The sequence below is a fragment of the Folsomia candida genome, unplaced genomic scaffold (assembly GCF_002217175.1).
Source record: "Folsomia candida strain VU population unplaced genomic scaffold, ASM221717v1 Fcan01_Sc010, whole genome shotgun sequence".
Lineage (NCBI taxonomy): Eukaryota > Metazoa > Arthropoda > Collembola > Entomobryomorpha > Isotomidae > Folsomia > Folsomia candida.
This window is the reverse complement of record NW_019091202.1, coordinates 4,219,021-4,236,536: the sequence shown is the minus strand read 5'-3', so window position 1 is coordinate 4,236,536 and position 17,516 is coordinate 4,219,021. Positions and strand designations below refer to the sequence as shown.

Here is a 17,516-nt window from a genome sequence, read left to right as displayed (position 1 = left end):
ATACATATTTAATAGCATACATACATATTTGCATAATATTGAGATAACCTTATCTGTGTAAGATAACCAGATTTCTAACAGTGTACATACATACATATTTACGGAAATAAAGAAGTCTAGTCACATCTATAGAATATTCCATCCTTGTGAAAAAAACAGCCCATGCGGAGATGTACATCTAAATATGTAAATACACCTTTCAGCATGCCTCCTTTCCGTATATAATACAAACATCAGACGATTTTGTTAGCAGAAAGTTAAAAAAGAATTCAAGAACATTCGATATCCATTTTTATGTCAATCGATAACCAACTAAATTAGTATGAAATTTTCAAATAGCACTGTCTCCCAATGGACACGTTTGGTAGAGATATTTGCATGCGAAGAGCAGAAAACGCGCAGAAAATTTATGCAAATATATATTTATCTCCGCCAACCCTGAAAATTGTAATTTTCCTGCAATTCTGTAACTTTCCTCAGAATTCCTGCAATGTGACAATGCTCCCGGATGGTCAAATCCTACTCTGTGAATAACATCAACATGAAAAAAATCTTCATACGAATAACATAAAAAAGGACTGAACTCTCAAATACAGGTTTCGTTTCAACAAAGAAATTCAAGTAGTTAATATGTAAATGAGATATACACGTGTTAATGCTTTCGTTCCTCATTCATAACAGGTACATAAATAAACATGTATGACTGTAAATTGCTACCAAATTAAGAAAAAAAAACACGTGCTAAAATACAATCTGCATAATAAATTCCATTGCAATGCATTGTTTAGGTAGGAATGCATATACATAAATACGTATCAACTCAAAGGAATCGATTCTTTTGTCCATGAACGTTTCAACTGTTATCAATTGCACACTCTTAGAAATCTAGTGTTAAAATAATACCAGGAGGTATTCATATATGTATGACTATATCAGCGTGGAATTGATAAATAATACCGTATAGTAATAACCCGGCATTAAAGTTTTACAATGTTGGTAGCAAATTTTTACGGACCGGTATAACACCTTACAGTAGCAACTTTAATACTGAGAAATCAATGCCTGCGTGACGATACCGAATTTCTAACAGTGCAAGAAACCAGTCAGAAGAGCTGACCACAGAAAAGTCGGCGAGAAGGAGAAAAAACCAATCATTGTTCTTAAAAAAAACTTTCTTAAGCTTAAGCCTAGTATTCAGGACGTATGTACATATTTTCAAGCTAAAAATTTAAAAAAAGACGAGAGCAAAACTTTTTCAAGATTTTACAATTAATTTGAAGAAAGACACATCCATTTTGGTACACTTTAAAGTGAAATTCGAGTAATTCCAAGGAAAGAGTTATTTCATTCAGACCAAATAACCTGCCCTTTCGAGTGAAAAGTCCGTCCTAACTACTTAATCATACATAACTAACTAAACGTTTTTATTCAATTTATATAATCATAGTACACAACTGCGCAGAAGAATTTCATTAATCAAGCTCAAAAGTAACCCGTGTCAATGGTTTCTAACTTTACATAGCACATGGCAATTTTCCTTATCAACCAGCCGTTAGCACTGATGGACATGTTTTGATCTCATTTTAACGTACCGAGGTAAATATTTACATATTTCATAGCTGCATATATACAATAAGTAGGTCCAACTTGCCCTTCGTTGTCAACCAGTGTTTGTTTTAGCCATGAATCCAATGCTCAGTGCCAGGCGGGCGGCTTGCGCCTGCGCGGGAGTCCCGCTCATATTCATTTGTTACCTGGTATTTTCTCTAGTTCGGCTTATCGTCTCTTTTTCAGCCAGAGTGACACGGGTTAAGGTAAAGAAGCTAATTCCTGCCCCGTGCACCCTTCTATCCCTCCTACCAAGCATCAACTGCTCAGTGGTGGTCACGTGCGTGCTGGATAAGCACGTGCCGCTGGACAAGGTGTGCGGCAAGTTTGAAAAGGTGGTGGAAGAACGGGAAAATGAGAGACTTCGCTACTTTCCGAAAACCTGGATGGGGTATAGTTTCTGGGCGGACGAGGAAGACTTCGATGTTACCCGGCACATCTCAGAAATCGGGGTGGACGAGGGGAAAAACATTGTTTGGCAAGGTATGTACTACCGAATTTTTATAGCCGGTCACCTCATTTGCATGTTTTGATGCATTCGCGATAGTTTATTCAACATGCCCCATCGCTGAATATGGGCATTGTGAGATTTATGCAAATAAGGTGACACTCCTAAATACGAGGATTGTACATGTCGTTCAATTTTCGGCGGCCGCAGCGCTAATTAGCGTGATTCTTTCGGCGGTTTTGCTAGGTTGAACAATTTTATCGGCGGCGGCCGCGCGTAATGGGAGACTTCTTACATATATCTTTAAGTCGCGGGAGTTTTAAAATGTCTCATTTTCTATCCTTAGCACCCATAGTGGTAACATTGGATGACCCAGATCTCGATAAAGTAGAGGAGCTAATTCTCGCGGCAGAATTCCCAAGGGGGCAGAGCCCCTGGAAAGTGTTCATCCTTCGCGGTGTCGCCAATAAGGACGTCTACTTCCTAAAATTCCATCACGTCTTGGCCGACGGATTCAGCATGATGAAACTTCTCGCCGACATTTGTGATCCACCGATCCGGGAACCAATATTTCTCCGCGATCCAGCCGCGCCCTCGCGCCTTCCCGCGCTACTTAGCCCACTCATCACAATTCTTGCCTTAATTAGTATGGCGGATTGGCTAACTTTTACGGAAGTTGAGGGCAAGTCGCTCCCCCTCCTGTGGGACACGGGGGAAGAGGAAAAAGGTAGTGTTCACACTCATTCATTATATAAAGAATGAATACAGTAATAATTTATTATTTAAAAAATTCATAAATAATGGGTGAATAATGTTTTAAATTTTTTTGATTTAAATCAAAATTTTTATATATGTATATCCAGTAAATATTCATTATTCATCATTCATTAAATATTCATTAAATAATGAATATTGAATAAATATTCATTTCATATTCATAATGAATATCTAAATGAATTATTTTCTTGTTAAAATTTTTTCACTCCATGCTTAATGTGGTAAATTGAAACGTTCCTCTAATAAGGCGGGTATGAGATTAAATGAATAAATCATGAATAATTAATATATAACTTTGTGCAAAGAAATATTTTTTGAACAGGTGGGGAAACCTTGTCTCACGTTGTGTCCGCCCAGTCTTTGCCGATCTCTGCGTTTAAAAAGGTGAGCCGACGGCTTGGCGTGAGTCACTTGGCGGTCTTCTTGCAAGCAGTGACCACGGCGGTGGGCAAGTTCTGGGGGTTGAGATCGCAAACTCCGCTGGAAGGGATTTCGTCCTCGATAATCTTGCCAGTGCCGGGACATCCGGATACACTTTGTAATCATTGGTAAGGGTTTTGTTTTCTTTATGCAAATAAGGTAAACTATGTAAATCGAATGTATACCCTTATTCCATGCAGGTTTGAACTTTTACCGAAATTGATCAGAAACTATGGTGCTGTCAGGGTAAAATTTCCTTAGACAGGGAACTTTGAGCCTATCAGTGCCATAGTTTTTCAATTTCGGTACAAGTTCAATCTTACGTGGAACGACTGTATACCTGGACTTATCTAAAAACACGGCTACCCTACCCTTAAAAATATGTAAGGGCACAAAAACATCAAAACCACTTCAATAATATAAATAAGTTACATACTGTAGATAAAGCGCAGTGACACTAATTCCCGAGTACAAAAACAATGAAAACCACCAACACAAAAATACTGAAACCATACCAAAACCCACCACCCCGGAAACATCCAAACCCACTACTACAAAAACACAAAAAAACACACCTACAAAAGACATGGTTAAACCAGCACAACTTCGTAAAGTAAAATCTGGATTTCCTAAAAACCATTTATTGTTTCATCCAAACTAATTTCGTAACTTGTTTCCAAGGACGGAAGCCATAGTTCGCCTGCCGCTCTCCATTAAGAGCGAGATGGGTCGACTCCACGCGCTAGAAGGGGATCTCCGAAAGCTAAAACGTTCCATTTTGCCCCTAGTTTACTTCCGCACGCAGAAAATCCTGTCCGCATTTCCGAACCGGGTTCTCCAACCGATCTTCGATTACTCCACGGTTTCCATCGACGTCTCAGATTTCCCCGGACCCTTGACCGAGCTAACCTTTTGTGGGAGCAGGATTCTCGAACTCCACCATATTTTTGGTCTAATGCCGGGAACAAATGGTAAGAGAAAAACTGAAAATACTCCATTTTTTGATAATAAATATGCATACAGGGTGGTTTAAATGTCAAGTTACAATTAGAAATTTTTCAATGGGAAAAATTCGCAAATCTCCGTTAGTTACTGAAATTTTGCACCTGAAATTCAATATTTTAAGAATTTTGTCATCAGTGTTCAATAATTTTTGATAAAAATTAATAAAAATCTCAATCCCAAATCCGTAACTAATGGAAATTTACGCATTTTTTCCATTGAAAAATTTTCCATTGTGACCTGACATTTAAACCACCCTGTATAGTACACTTTAAAAAATAATGTAACCCGGATACATGCACCCTCAATTTTATGTATATTAAGAAATCTGGAGTAAAGATAACTTGACGGGAGTAAAGCCTACACCGGATTTGATACAGTTTATTTAGTGTAAAATTGGGAGTGCATTTAAATATTTTCAAAATCGTGACATTATTTTTAAGAGTGATTTTTAAGATTTTATCTTATTCGATAGGTGCCTACATCCTGCAAGCATTTGGGTTCGATAGCCAATGGCCACTAAAGAATATTGTTGGGATACTCAGAACTTCTGTTCTCTTTAAAGATGTAAAGTATTTACATATATTATACTCTCCTCCTACGCAGGATTGAGCGTTTACAGAAATTGAGAATTCTGAGAAACTATGCTACTGACAGTCTCAAAGTTACCCGTCACCATAGTTTGAGGGAATTTGAGACTGAGAGTGGCATAGTTTCTCAGAATTCTCAATTTCTGTAAAAGCTCAATCCTCGTGGAAGGAGAGTACATATCTATTTCTTTTCGAATTATGAGATTTTCAAAGCGTAATTTATAAACAAATATTAAATTTTCAGCCAAATAGGGTCCACAAAATCCTGCATGAAGAGGTACATAGGTCAACTCAGGACAAATGCTCAAATATTTTTGAAATTTGCATATATTCTAAACCTTTCTAATCTTGACAGGCATTACAAATGGTGACCCGGGTGAAGGAGGCTGCCAAGAAAAACGGGGGTAAGGTTGACCTGTCAAATGACTCATTCGAATATGTCACAAACTCGTCTGCCCGTGTTCTTCTGGGAGTCCGTAAGCTAAGCTTTATTACACTTTTAGAAAAATAATGTACCTTTTTTGAAAAGTTAATGCATTCTCAATTCTATTATATATGTTAAGCAGAATTTACCAATACTCAATATTGAATTTATATTGCATTTCCTCCTCAAATAAGTGACATTGAGGGTATTCATTTCGAGTTGGCATAATTAACAACGTTCGCAAAAAAATAAAGTTCGCAAGTTTGGCCTTCCGATTTTAAAAAACTTCATACATATTTGATAAATTTTAGACTCAAAACTTCGATAACTCATGGAAATTTACGAATTTTTCCCATTGCAAAATTCGAGACTTTTGAACCAAATTTTCCAAACTTTATCACTTGCGACGTGTTTTCACATCGTTGCTTCGTAAAATTCGCAATTTCGAAAAAGTTATGTTGCGATACGATGAGAACTCGTAATAAATACCCTCATTATTTTTAAGAGTACTGGCTAAAGTCATATTCACACACTGATAAATACATGTAACCATACCCAGGGCCCCCACCCGGCACGCTGGATGACCTCCGACAACTCACCGCCCTTGTGAACCGCATCCTGTCCTTCTGTTACCTCCTCCCCCACTGTCTGATCCGATTCTTCTTCCAATCTCGGCTCAACATGATTACGAACAGAATCGTTACGCGGATTAGTCCCATCGTGGAAGAGTTCCAAACAAATCTGGACCTGGATTCCAGTATCCTGCTCAGGTTGACCGTCTGATTTACATGATTTTTCCATAATGCATACATATGCATACACTCTTAGAAATCTGGCATGGTCACACAGGTATTTATTCCTCGTTCTTAAAGTTGCCACCGCTTGGTACTAAAATTATCCTGATCCGTAAAAATTTGCTATAAATATGGTTCTAAAACTTTAATACGGAGCGATTCCTACCACGTATTACTTATTAATACACTCTTAGAAAACTGGTATTAAGTTATTACTGGCCGGAGTGCATATAGGTATGAGAGCATTACCTTTCAGTAATATTATGATAATGAAAAAGTGCCTATTGCCAAATTAATATGAGTACAGAGTAGTAAGATCTACCAGATTTTAAACAGCGTATGTACTTCTTGATATTATTTTAATACCGGATTTCTAAGAGTGTACAAATTTGTATGGTTCCTCTCCTTAGGAGGGGAGCTTGCGAGGTTGATAATAACAGATCCTGATGCCCTTTGGATATGTGGTAGGGTCCTATGAGTGTACTAAAACCCTGAAGTGGTTTGACTCCATGGCCACATTTGCGCCCGCCACACCCACTCAAAAATGCTCAAAAACCGCTTTCACTCCGGTTTTCACTCACTCAAATCCACGCCAAAAATCCAATTTTGCTCGGATTTTGAAATTTCTTTCACCATTACACTCCCAGATAGTTGCTTTCTTCAATTCGATATCAAACTCAATATTTTCGAAATTATTAGTATTTTTAAAATTTAAAATTCTGAATGAGCATTGTTGTAGTAATCCACAACGCAAATTATGCCTGCGAAATAATCATCATCAAAATTGAGTTTGACATTGGATTGAAGAAAGCAACTATCTGGGAGTGTAATGGTGAAAGAAATTTCAAAATCCGAGTAAAATTGGATTTTTGGCGTGGATTTGAATGAGTGAAACCTGGAGTGAAAGCGTTTTTTGGGCATTTTTGAGTGGGTGTGGCGGGCGCAAATGTGGCCATGGAGTCAAACCACTTCAGGGTTTTAGTACACTCATAGGACCCTACCACATATCCAAAGGGCATCAGGATCTGTCATTATCAACCTCGCAAGCTCCCCTCCTTAGACGAGCGGCAGATTGGAGACATCCCGAAAGCGGGGAACCCTTCAGCACGGAGGATATTTGCAGAGCTATCGTCTGCCTGCTCTACGTCAGTTCGGAAAGCTCCACGGCGGGAGTTTCGAACACAATTTTGGACCTGGCCTCAAATCCTGAAGCCTACCATAAATTTCGAGAAGAAACTGGCCCAATTTTAAGAGCGGGTCGGCTGGACGCGCTGGTCAAGGATGCCTACGTCCACGCATGCGTGTTGGAATCGGCACGAATGAACGTTACCGCTCTTCCGGTCAACAGGGAAATTAAGAATAAGTGAGTGCCTAATGAAAGTTGTAAAAAATTTGATGAATATTTTGATAAAATATTCGTTTCCAGGAAACATATCGGAGATTACTACATTGGAGACGCAGACGTAATCGCGGTGAGTTCCGAAGTGTGTAAACCTGTTCACATTCATTTATTCATTATTCGCTAAATTCATGAAAAATGGGTTAGTATCTTTTTTAAATTTTCGAATGAATAAATATCAAGTAAATATTTATTCATTTCATATTCATTAAGATTGAATGAATAATTGTAGTTATTATTAATTTTTAACGCTATATTTCATAGATAGAGTAATCATATATATTATTTAATAGGGGAGCTTGAGATAAAATGAGTAAAAAATGAATAATGAAAAATATTTATTCTCAAATTCTCGATATAATATCCAGGAACTTTTTCTTTACCCTCCCGCGCTCGTATCCCTACCATACTAATAGCATGGGAAGGATACCGCGCGGGAAGGGAAAAGAAAAAGTTCCTTCATATTATTAACGATAAAATGAATAATTTTTCTGATTTTTGAATGAAGAAAAACTTTTTGAACAGGTATGTGCCGAAGTTCTACACAACAAGAAACGAGCAGGAGACAGATTTTTCGATAATCCGACAGACTTTCGGCCAGAAAGGTTTTTAAGGTAAAATATTAGTAAATGCATAATTTACCATGGACAACACATATTTATCAGCAATGCATTAGTCTTAATTCGTAATGACAGCAGTGAAAATGGGACAAAAATGATGAACCCAATGGTCCTAATGTCGTGGGGGGCTGGCCTTCACATCTGCCCGGGTAGAAACTTGGCCCAAATGGAGATCAAAATCGGCGTCGCTGTTCTCCTAGAACACGTGGACATTGACTTGCCAAATATAGAAATCATGGGACCCACACTCTTCTCAAATGCAGCGCTATATCAGCGCGACCATAAGTTAAACATTAAATGGTAAAAGTAAAGTCGTAATAAATATTTAGCAGCCGAACACATGTATGTAAAGTGCGATTAATTTAGTTAATGAGACTTGCTTGAGCAAAAACTGTAATTACAAAACTTGTAATACAAATATTTTACTACAAAACATATACATGCACACAGAGCAGAGTTATTTCTGCTAAAAACACCTATTTTGTTTTTTAGTCAAAACACAAAATTATGTATTTTTTGTTCTCAAGGTACAAGTCTTTTCATATTAATTATCATATTGCTTTTGTAGTGTCACATTATTTATGTGGAGTACGTAATGCATATATTGTCATATGAGTGTATGGAATGGAGATTGCTTTTAGCTAGCGTTTTTAAAAATTACTGATCGTCATCATCACCGCTCGACCTGCACCTTGGTGAACACATGCCCGACGCTCGACTTGATCGAGGAAATAACCGATCGCGGATCCGCGGCGGCAACAATTGCAGTCCCAGCGACGATCATATTCGCTCCTGGCTCTGCCACTGCCTCAATATTTGCCAACGAAATGCCGCCATCTACTTCAATAGTCAGCTCAGGGTACTGACGCCGAAGAGCCTCGACTTTCGGAAGCATGCCGGCCATGAATGATTGGGCATTCATTGCATTGAATGCCCCCAAATCCTGGTTCGACAGTCATGATGAGAATCACGTCGGCTAGTTCGACATGGGCTCTTCAACATCAGTGCCTGGTTTGATTCCGATTCCAACCTTCATTCCAGCTTCTCTTATTTTCCTCGTAAGTCCAGGTACTGTCCTCGTACTCTGTTCTGTCACCTCATTTACATATTTTAACGCATTCGTGAGTCATAGAGTTTACTCAACATGGAAAGCCCGTATGGCCGAAAATGGGTGATTGAGATTTATGCAAATGAGGTGACACGCCTAAATGCGAGGATAGTACATCTCTTGTAGCCTCCAAGTGGAAAGTGTACTAGCATCAGCCATGGGTTCCACTCCACCCACTGTTCCGGATGCGCCACCATCATGTGCATATCGAAAAATGTGTCCGAAACCTTTGACCTCAGGCACTTGACGAGTGGGTGACCAAAGGTCAGATTAGGGACGAAATGTCCATCCATTACGTCGAGGTGGAGAAAGTCCGCTCCAGCGTCGAGCAAACGGTGACATTCGGCCTGAATTTGGGACAAGTCCGCGTTCAGGATGGACGGTCCGACCCGACAATTAGGAGACATTTTTATCTTGGAGGTTGATAAGCGATTCAAGTTTGAGGAGCAATATTTATTACTGTTTTTTACTAGTTGTAGAAACCTCGTCATCAGCTGTACACTGCCGGCCTATTTTGGTATTATTTACATGGATTTCTGGAATTTACAAATTTCTGTAAATACAAATTTACTCTTATCAATAATGTAATTAAATTGCATGCATTATTTTCATAAAAATAAATTCGGGGCAAACCGGCCGGGGAACCTTGCGACCCAGCGGTTTTTTTAACGGCACCTTTTTTGTTATTGTTTCAAATGAAGATACAAATTCAAAATTGAACAGGTGACGAGCTAAATACATTTCAAAATTTAATTCGCCCTGAGGAAAAACTGGTAAGTTTTTACAAATTTAGTTGCATTACTTCTTTCCGATTGGGTTTGACTTATTTTTGATCACGTGTGGGTCCAAAAACCCGGAAATTAAACGGAGGAATTTTAAGGGTTCATAAATTTTGTAAAATTTTGTACTCCATTGTTAAAATAATTAGGAATTTCACTACGACAGCATCATTCAGGATAACTAATGCATGTTCCTAATCCATTAATTGTTGACGATGCAAAATTCAGAGAATTTATAAATAATATTTAAAATATTAAAGACTAACTAACAACTAATTATTATTTTGTATTTCCAGTTATCGAAAGAATGGCCACCAACATAATCAAACCTTGAGATGGTGTTCTTCAAGCTAAATTTAACACGGGATCGGGTAATTGGTCGGCGGTTTTGCCTTATGTTGATCGTCAAAAGATGGTTATTTATTTGTTTCTAATTAACTGAAAACTTTTGCCGGTGTCATTAACTAATTGCTAATTTAAATAATTGCAGTACACCATTGGCGATACGTTCACCTCGTCCGAGACGCAGGGCGAATTCGTCTTTTTCAGGATAATCGTGTGGAACAAGGAGGAGTGGAATTGGAGTTTCGGTTTGGAAATCTTCTGCGAAGATAACTATTACTGGATCAAACCTTTAGAGGTTAATGAATTTTTTTAATTAGTAATTAACTACGATGCTAATCATGCTATAATTTAGGAGGGGGACGGAATTTATAAAAACAGCGTAAACCTGGATGCCAACGTGAAAACTATGCTAAATTTTGGCGACATTTTCACCGTCATGAACATAGGGCGGATATGTATGTACTTAAATTCCTCAAAATATGTATGTAATATGTGCTTAAAAAACACGAAAATATGCACATAAAACATATTTTTCTATTGCAATTTTCTACTGTATTTAAATTTAAGTGTCCAAACCTTTAAACTTTTTAACACTCTTATCAACGAATTATTAAATATATCATTTTAATCTTCATCTAATGACCCATAATGCGACATTAGTTACATTCGAAGATTTTCAGGGGTAATTTTTTGACTTGCAAAATGGGCAAACTGGATTTGCTAGTAGTTCATATTAATTTAACATCATGATTATCATGAAAATCTAATTTTGACAAAACTTTAATTTCTGAATAAAGAAAAATATTTTCACATAAAAAACCTCGAAATATGTATTCAAATATTTATTTTTAGAAAAAGGCTCGAATATGTAGGAAAATATGTGCATGTACGAAAAAAACTCAAAATATGTATGAAAATATGTATATGTACGAAAACCCTAAAATATGTGAAATATGGAAAACAATGTTTGAATTTTTGAGATCACGCTTCGATGGGATGATAGTACACAAAGTTTTAGTACGATCTGATTTGATATGAAAAAGTTAGAAATACATACAAATCCGCCCTCTGGTCATGAAGCTCCGCAACAACATTTCTGGTGGACTTGCCATCTTTTCGTTTGAAGTAAAATTAAATTTTTAAAATCATCATGTTTAAATAATGATTAATTAATTTTCGTGGTACTTTTAGAGACGAGACTATCCCGAAAATTGGGACAAATGTGAGAAAATTTTAGTCCCGGACAATGGATTGGATTTCACGCTGGATCAGAATCCATTGGTATTTAATTTAAACTAAATACGAAATTATTTAATGCATATTTTCCACTAGTTCCACCTTTAATTTCTCCTTTATTTCCAGATTTTCTCCAAAATTCTGTCCCATCTCTGCCTCGGAGGCTTGAAGAATGCTCGGCTAGTTTGTCGCCAATGGGACCAAGAAGCGTCTCCCATTCTGGCAAGAAAATGCGCCATAAATTTTGAAGATGATCCAAGCGCTTGCAACGCTTCTTTGAAATTTTTCCGATACGTTCATGCCATGAAAAACCTGACAGCTTGGCCAAACTGGAAGATAACCTTGCCGACCTTACCGCCCAAAGAGAGCGAGAAATATGTCACCGATCTCAACTGGTTTCTGACCCCGAAAATCGGACATGACGTGAAGACTTTGTCCTTGAATGGGAGAATCTGCTCTGACCAGACGTACCGTTTATATCTGGACACCGTATCCCATCTTAAGGACACTTTGGAAGAATTATGGATCCACTTCGACATGGAAATTTGCCACCTTGGTGGCACCGAGAAAGAATATTCGCAGCGGGAAGACCTATTTTTTCCCGTACTGAAAAAGTTCTCTGTACGAATGGATAATCGTATCTACCCAAATCCAACGACTTTGGCGGCGCCCTGGATGAAAACCTGGACCGACGCGATTACCCGGGTGAAATCCATCTCCACGATCGGCTATGGTTTCATGGGGTCCAGATTTCTCCAGGAGATGGGAACAACGGGAACTTTGAAGTATCAAAATTTGAGAGAAATCCGGCTAACTTGCAAGTCTGAGGAGGGCATCAATTTTCTTACAGAGTTGAACCAGCCATTGAAGAAGTTGACGGTAACGTTGCCCCTGGGGAAACGATATGTCCCCGATTTTGAGGATATTCTGAAGAAATTCGCCCCATCCCTGGAATTTCTGAGCTTTCGTGTCGCCTCCGAGGAAGACGAAGAACAGACCCGTTTCGTCCTTAATCTCCCGTGTTTTCCGAAATTGAAAAGTTTGGATCTTTGTTTTGGATCGTTTATGTATTTATCGTATTTCTCCGAAGGTGATCGTGCCATCGCGCCTATCGATAACGTGGCACGATTGTGCCTCGCGTTTCCGCCGGTGCTGGGTCGTCATGGTGACGATAGTATCGATTATGCACGTCACCTTCCCGTTATTCGTTCCATCGTCGTGGCACCGGAAATTGAGGACGAGGAGGAGGAGGAATATAATAACTATTTTTGGGACACGTACAGCGACCTGATTGACAGTCTGCTGCCCAAAGAAGGACGAGAAGGTTGCGAAACTCTGCAGAATTTGGTGCTTTTGAGGGAGGATGTTCAACTCGAGGAGAGATACCGTCAAGCTGCTCGACTTCCGGGAATATTTCAGAATGTTCGGAACGAGTGGATGGTCAGGTTGAGGGAGCAGATTGATAATTAAGGAAGTAATTGTTCAGTGATATGTATGAATTTGTATTTATTTAATTTGTTAGTTATTTAATCACCGAGTAATGAATGGAGTGTGAGATGATTAATTGAACCTAATTATTTTATATTTCCTGATTTGATTGGCAGCAGTAATTTTATGGTTTTTGGGAAATCTGTTATTCTAACAAAAATTATGAAAAAAATTCCGTAATAAGTAATTATATTTTTATCTATTATGAAATTACAATTATATATGGTTGTCTAAAGCTGCTTAAATAAATGCAAATTTAAATTATTGTTGGTACTAAAAATAGGTTTGTGAGTACATAAATTGCATATTAATGAGGCAAGCACGTGGGCAAATTGGGACAGGGCGTTTTTTTAAAGGAAGCTCGTTTTCAGGTATTTCGTATTTCAGGCAAGGATGCAGATTGAATAGTAACCGAGTGACGAGTTGCAAGCTGAATAATAATTCCATGTGGGAAAAAATTGGTAAGTTTTTACAAATTTAATTCCACTACGTATTCTAATTAGATTTCAGCTATTTTTTATCGTTGCTGAGTCCAATTTAAACAAAAAAAAAACAAATTAAAGGAAGGTTGTATAATTTTTAGAATTTGCAAGCAAAACGATTCGTTTTAAACGAAACTCAATTCTTAAAATAATTTGTAATTTCCTTACCCTGGCACAATCTTTAAATGCAATATACATTAATTCTTGGCGATGTCAAATTAAGCAAGATCAAAGATGTAGTGATTTTGATTGCAATTTGCAAATATTTATTCTTCTTTAGGGCCCGTTCATATATTACGTCAACAAGAGAGGGGGGGAGGGGGTCTGACCACTAATGATATCGTGCCTATCTTGCCCATGTTAAAGGGGGTAGGGGGGGGGTCTGAAAATCCGATTTTTTTGATGACGTAATATATGAACGGGCCCTTAAGAAATTAACGACTAATAATTATTTCATTTCTAAATAGTACCAGAATAATAGAAATAATGGCAGCCAACCTAATTCCAGTTCCGAATCGTGTTTTTCGAGCTAAATACAACACGGACGCAGACAATTGGTCGATTATCTTACCTTATGTGGATCATCAAAAGGTTAAAATCTGTGATACAAATTAACTTCTAATTAATTTCTATGTGTCAATATTTAATTGTAAATTGTAATGTTAAAATTGCAGTACAAATACAAAATTTGAGGCAAAAGTTGGAAATATTAAATTTTAAAATTTGTTCAATGCTCTTGTTTAATAGTTTTTAGTCGCACCCTCACCGAAGAATGCTGTTTTTTAAATGTAGTTTATCTCCCACATTTTGTCCTATCTCCCACTCATGGCTCCCACTTGAAAGCTTGAAGATCGCTCGACTAGTTTGCAGACACTGGGAGGAAGACGTGACTCCCATTCTGCGGAGGAAATGTGCCATAAAGTTTCGTTATTATCCCGACACTACCAACCCTTCCATGCAATTTTACCGATACGTTCATGAAATGCCGAACGTCGCAGATTGGCCAAACTGGAAGATAAGCTTTCCATCAGCCAAAGAAGATGACCAAGACAATTGGAGTGTCAAGTATGTCAACGATCTGAACTGGTTTCTTCACCCGAGAAGGGGACATCACGTTAAGACTTTGTCCCTGAGTGGGGAAATCTGTTCCGACCAGGATTACTGTTTATATCTCGATACCGTTTCTCACGTTAAGGACACACTGGAAGAATTATGTCTGGACATCGACATGACAATTTGCGACAATGATGGCCCCGAGAAGAAATATTCAACTCGGCACGGTCTATTTTTCAAAGTATTGAAGAAACTATCTCTCGGATTGTTTACTTTCTCACCAGAACCAGTGCCACTGACTGCGACCTGGATGAAAACTTGGGCTGACGCGATTACCCGGGTGAACTCCATCTCTATGATCGGCTATGATTTCCTGGGGTCAAGATTTGTCCAAGAATTGCAAAAAACAGGAACTTTGCGGTATCAAAATTTGAGGGAGATTATGCTAACTTGTAGGCCAGAGGATGCCATCAATTTTCTCATCGAGTTCAATCAGCCATTGAAGAATATGACCAGAGGGCGGATATGCATGTATTTCTAACTTTTTCATATCAAATCAGATCGTACTAAAACTTTGTGTACTGTTATCCCATCGAAGCGTGATCTCAAAAATTCAAACATTGTTTTCCATATTTTACATATTTTAGGGTTTTCGTACATATGCATATTTTCATACTTATTTTGAGTTTTTTTTCGTACATGCACATATTTTCCTACATATTCGAGCCTTTTTCTAAAAATAATTATTTGAATACATATTTCGAGGTTTTTTATGTGAAAATATTTTTCTTTATTCAGAAGTTAAAGTTTTCTCAAAATTATATTTTCATGATAATGGTGTTCAATTCATGTGAACGACTAGCAAATCCAGTTTGCCCGATTTTTCTAGTAAAAAAATTACACCTGAAAATCTCTAAGTATAACTAATGTCGCATTATGGGTTATTAGATAAAGATTAAAATGATATATTTAATAATTCGTTGATAAGAGTGTTAAAAAGTTTAAAGGTTTGGACAATTAAATTTAAATACAGTAGAAAATTACAATAGAAAAATGTTTTATTTGCATATTTTCGTGTTTTTTAAGCACATATTACATACATATTTTGAGAAATTTAAGTACATACATATCCGCCCTATGAATATGACGTTGACGATACCTCTGAAAAATCAACATCTTCCCGATTTTGAGAATGTGCTCAAGAAATTCGCCCCGTCTCTTTAATTGCTGAGCTTTCGTGTCGATACGGATGGACTTGAAGAAAAGGCGCGTTTCGTCCTAAATCTGCCATGTTTTTCTAAATTGAAAAGTTTAGATGTGCAGTTTGGAGATTTTGGATATTTTACGTATTTTGCAAAATATGCAGATGTGGGCTGTATTATCAAAAATGTGGCACGGCTGAGCCTCGCATTTCCTCCGATGGTGGGTCGTCATGGTGATGGCGGTATCGACTATGGACGCCACCTTCCCAAGATTCGTTCCATCGTCATGGCACCGGAAATTGAGGATGATGGTGAAAATTGTTTTTGGGACACGTACAGCGATCTGATTGACAGTTTACTTCCCACGGAAAAGGGACAAAATTGCAAAACTCTGGAAAATTTTGTCATTTTGAGGAAGGATGTTCAACTTGAAACGCGATATCGTCAAGCTGCCCGACTTCCGGGAATATTTCCAAATGTTCGGAACGAATGGATGGAAAGATTGAGGGAGCAGATTGATAATTAAGGAAGTAATTGTGCAGTGATATGTATTAACTTTTAAGTAATTAATGGAGTTTAATGGATGATTAATGATTAATGGAGTGATGATTAATGTAATTTAATTCCTTTATATTTCCTGGTTAAATTAGCCGCAGTAATTAATTATACAATTTTATGGATTTTATTAAATTCCGTCATTCTCAAAAACTATATAAAAAATTACTTGATGATTAAGCGTTTAGCATGAAATTGTAATTATATGGTTATACGTAACTATGCCTAAATAAATGCCAGGGATGGGCAATCCCAGGATTGCTTTAATCTGATTAAGTAATCAGATTACATTGAATGTAATCCGTAATCCAGTAATCCCCGAAAAATTCACATTTTAAAGTAATCCGTAGTCCATAATCCTAACTAGGTCTGGAAATAATGTGTAATCCGTAATCCCCAATTTACGAGATTGGAAAATGTAATCAGATTACGGATTACTTTGTTGGATTACTTTGCTCCTGTAAACGGCATGACAGCTCCATCTTGCCACTTCTCCAGAGTCTGAGTCACTTGCTGAACTTGAGTGCTTAAACCACCTTCCAGATTCTTCAGCAGAGGTGCAAAGTTTACAGAATTCTGGAACAATTAATAGAGGTCTATTTACTACAACATATTTTTGTCTGCCCTAAGAAACCGACTGTCGGATGAATCATTCCAAGCTCTTGCTTTTTGAACTAATCATCATCATGAAATATTTGTGTGACGCTATTCAGAACAAACCGTTGCAAACGAAATGTAGCAAAGGGGTGGAGTGAGACGGTCACGCGGTCATGGCATGCCAAAACTACATATGTCTAGATTTTATTTTGTAAACCCCTGCCTAAAACTACGTCTAAAAGTACCAAGACATTCGACATTTTCGACTTTGGCGTCGTCGACACGGTCACTAGGTCATGTCACGTCAAAACTATGAAGATTTTATTAATCCTCGCCCGAAACTACGTCGAAAACAAAAAATTCGACAAGTTTGACCCGTGGCGTCGTCACCGTGGTACCGCACCGGGACCTTATGACCTACAATTCTCATTTTCTAACTCATCCGTACCTCAACAATTAGAAACCCGTTGGCGAAAACCGCATGTTGAAATTCTAAACCGTTCTACAGTTATTGTGGATACAGACCGACGGACAACAGTTTTCCATAAAGGGATTTCGCTTCTCTTCACCCCTTTATACGTAAATATAC

General features: G+C 37.8%; 2 protein-coding genes, 2 long non-coding RNA genes and 1 pseudogene across 5 annotated transcripts; 4 read left to right on the top strand and 1 right to left on the bottom strand.

The window, feature by feature from the left end:
• The first annotated feature begins 1,682 nt into the window (after positions 1–1,682).
• LOC118436827 lies at positions 1,683–3,514 on the top strand. Its single transcript, XM_035855461.1, has 4 exons — positions 1,683–2,091; positions 2,403–2,783; positions 3,156–3,381; positions 3,454–3,514. The coding sequence occupies exons 1-4, from the start codon at positions 1,683–1,685 to the stop codon at positions 3,512–3,514; spliced, it is 1,077 nt and encodes a 358-aa protein (XP_035711354.1).
• A 156-nt stretch (positions 3,515–3,670) lies between these two features.
• Positions 3,671–8,443, top strand: LOC110854468 (2-hydroxyisoflavanone synthase). Its single transcript, XM_022102903.2, has 9 exons — positions 3,671–4,224; positions 4,731–4,822; positions 5,090–5,122; positions 5,201–5,321; positions 5,829–6,039; positions 7,124–7,426; positions 7,490–7,535; positions 7,988–8,076; positions 8,158–8,443. Exons 1-9 carry the CDS (start codon positions 3,978–3,980, stop codon positions 8,384–8,386), a joined length of 1,371 nt encoding a protein of 456 aa, XP_021958595.1. The 5' UTR covers positions 3,671–3,977; the 3' UTR covers positions 8,387–8,443.
• A 312-nt stretch (positions 8,444–8,755) lies between these two features.
• Positions 8,756–9,606, bottom strand: LOC110854467 (annotated as a pseudogene).
• A 231-nt stretch (positions 9,607–9,837) lies between these two features.
• On the top strand, positions 9,838–11,118 carry LOC118436759. The gene is made up of 4 exons (XR_004835689.1): positions 9,838–9,963; positions 10,266–10,384; positions 10,460–10,609; positions 10,667–11,118. It is a non-coding gene; the product is annotated as an uncharacterized LOC118436759 (long non-coding RNA).
• A 2,171-nt stretch (positions 11,119–13,289) lies between these two features.
• On the top strand, positions 13,290–15,601 carry LOC118436673. 2 transcript variants are annotated; one of them, XR_004835626.1, is made up of 3 exons: positions 13,290–13,499; positions 13,988–14,111; positions 14,268–15,601. It is a non-coding gene; the product is annotated as an uncharacterized LOC118436673 (long non-coding RNA). The 2 variants fall into 2 exon arrangements; XR_004835625.1 differs by lacking the exon at positions 14,268–15,601 and adding an exon at positions 14,195–14,244.
• Positions 15,602–17,516: the final 1,915 nt, after the last annotated feature.

Coding starts and splice junctions, on each gene's coding strand:
- LOC118436827 (XM_035855461.1), top strand. CDS start 1,683: ATGAATCCAATGCTCAGTGCCAGGCGGGCGGCTTGCGCCTGCGCGGGA. Junction 2,092..2,402: donor GAAAAACATTGTTTGGCAAG/GTATGTACTACC, acceptor TTCTATCCTTAG/CACCCATAGTGGTAACATTG. Junction 2,784..3,155: donor CACGGGGGAAGAGGAAAAAG/GTAGTGTTCACA, acceptor TTTTTTGAACAG/GTGGGGAAACCTTGTCTCAC.
- LOC110854468 (XM_022102903.2), top strand. CDS start 3,978: ATGGGTCGACTCCACGCGCTAGAAGGGGATCTCCGAAAGCTAAAACGT. Junction 4,823..5,089: donor CTTCTGTTCTCTTTAAAGAT/GTAAAGTATTTA, acceptor TTAAATTTTCAG/CCAAATAGGGTCCACAAAAT. Junction 8,077..8,157: donor CGGCCAGAAAGGTTTTTAAG/GTAAAATATTAG, acceptor TCGTAATGACAG/CAGTGAAAATGGGACAAAAA.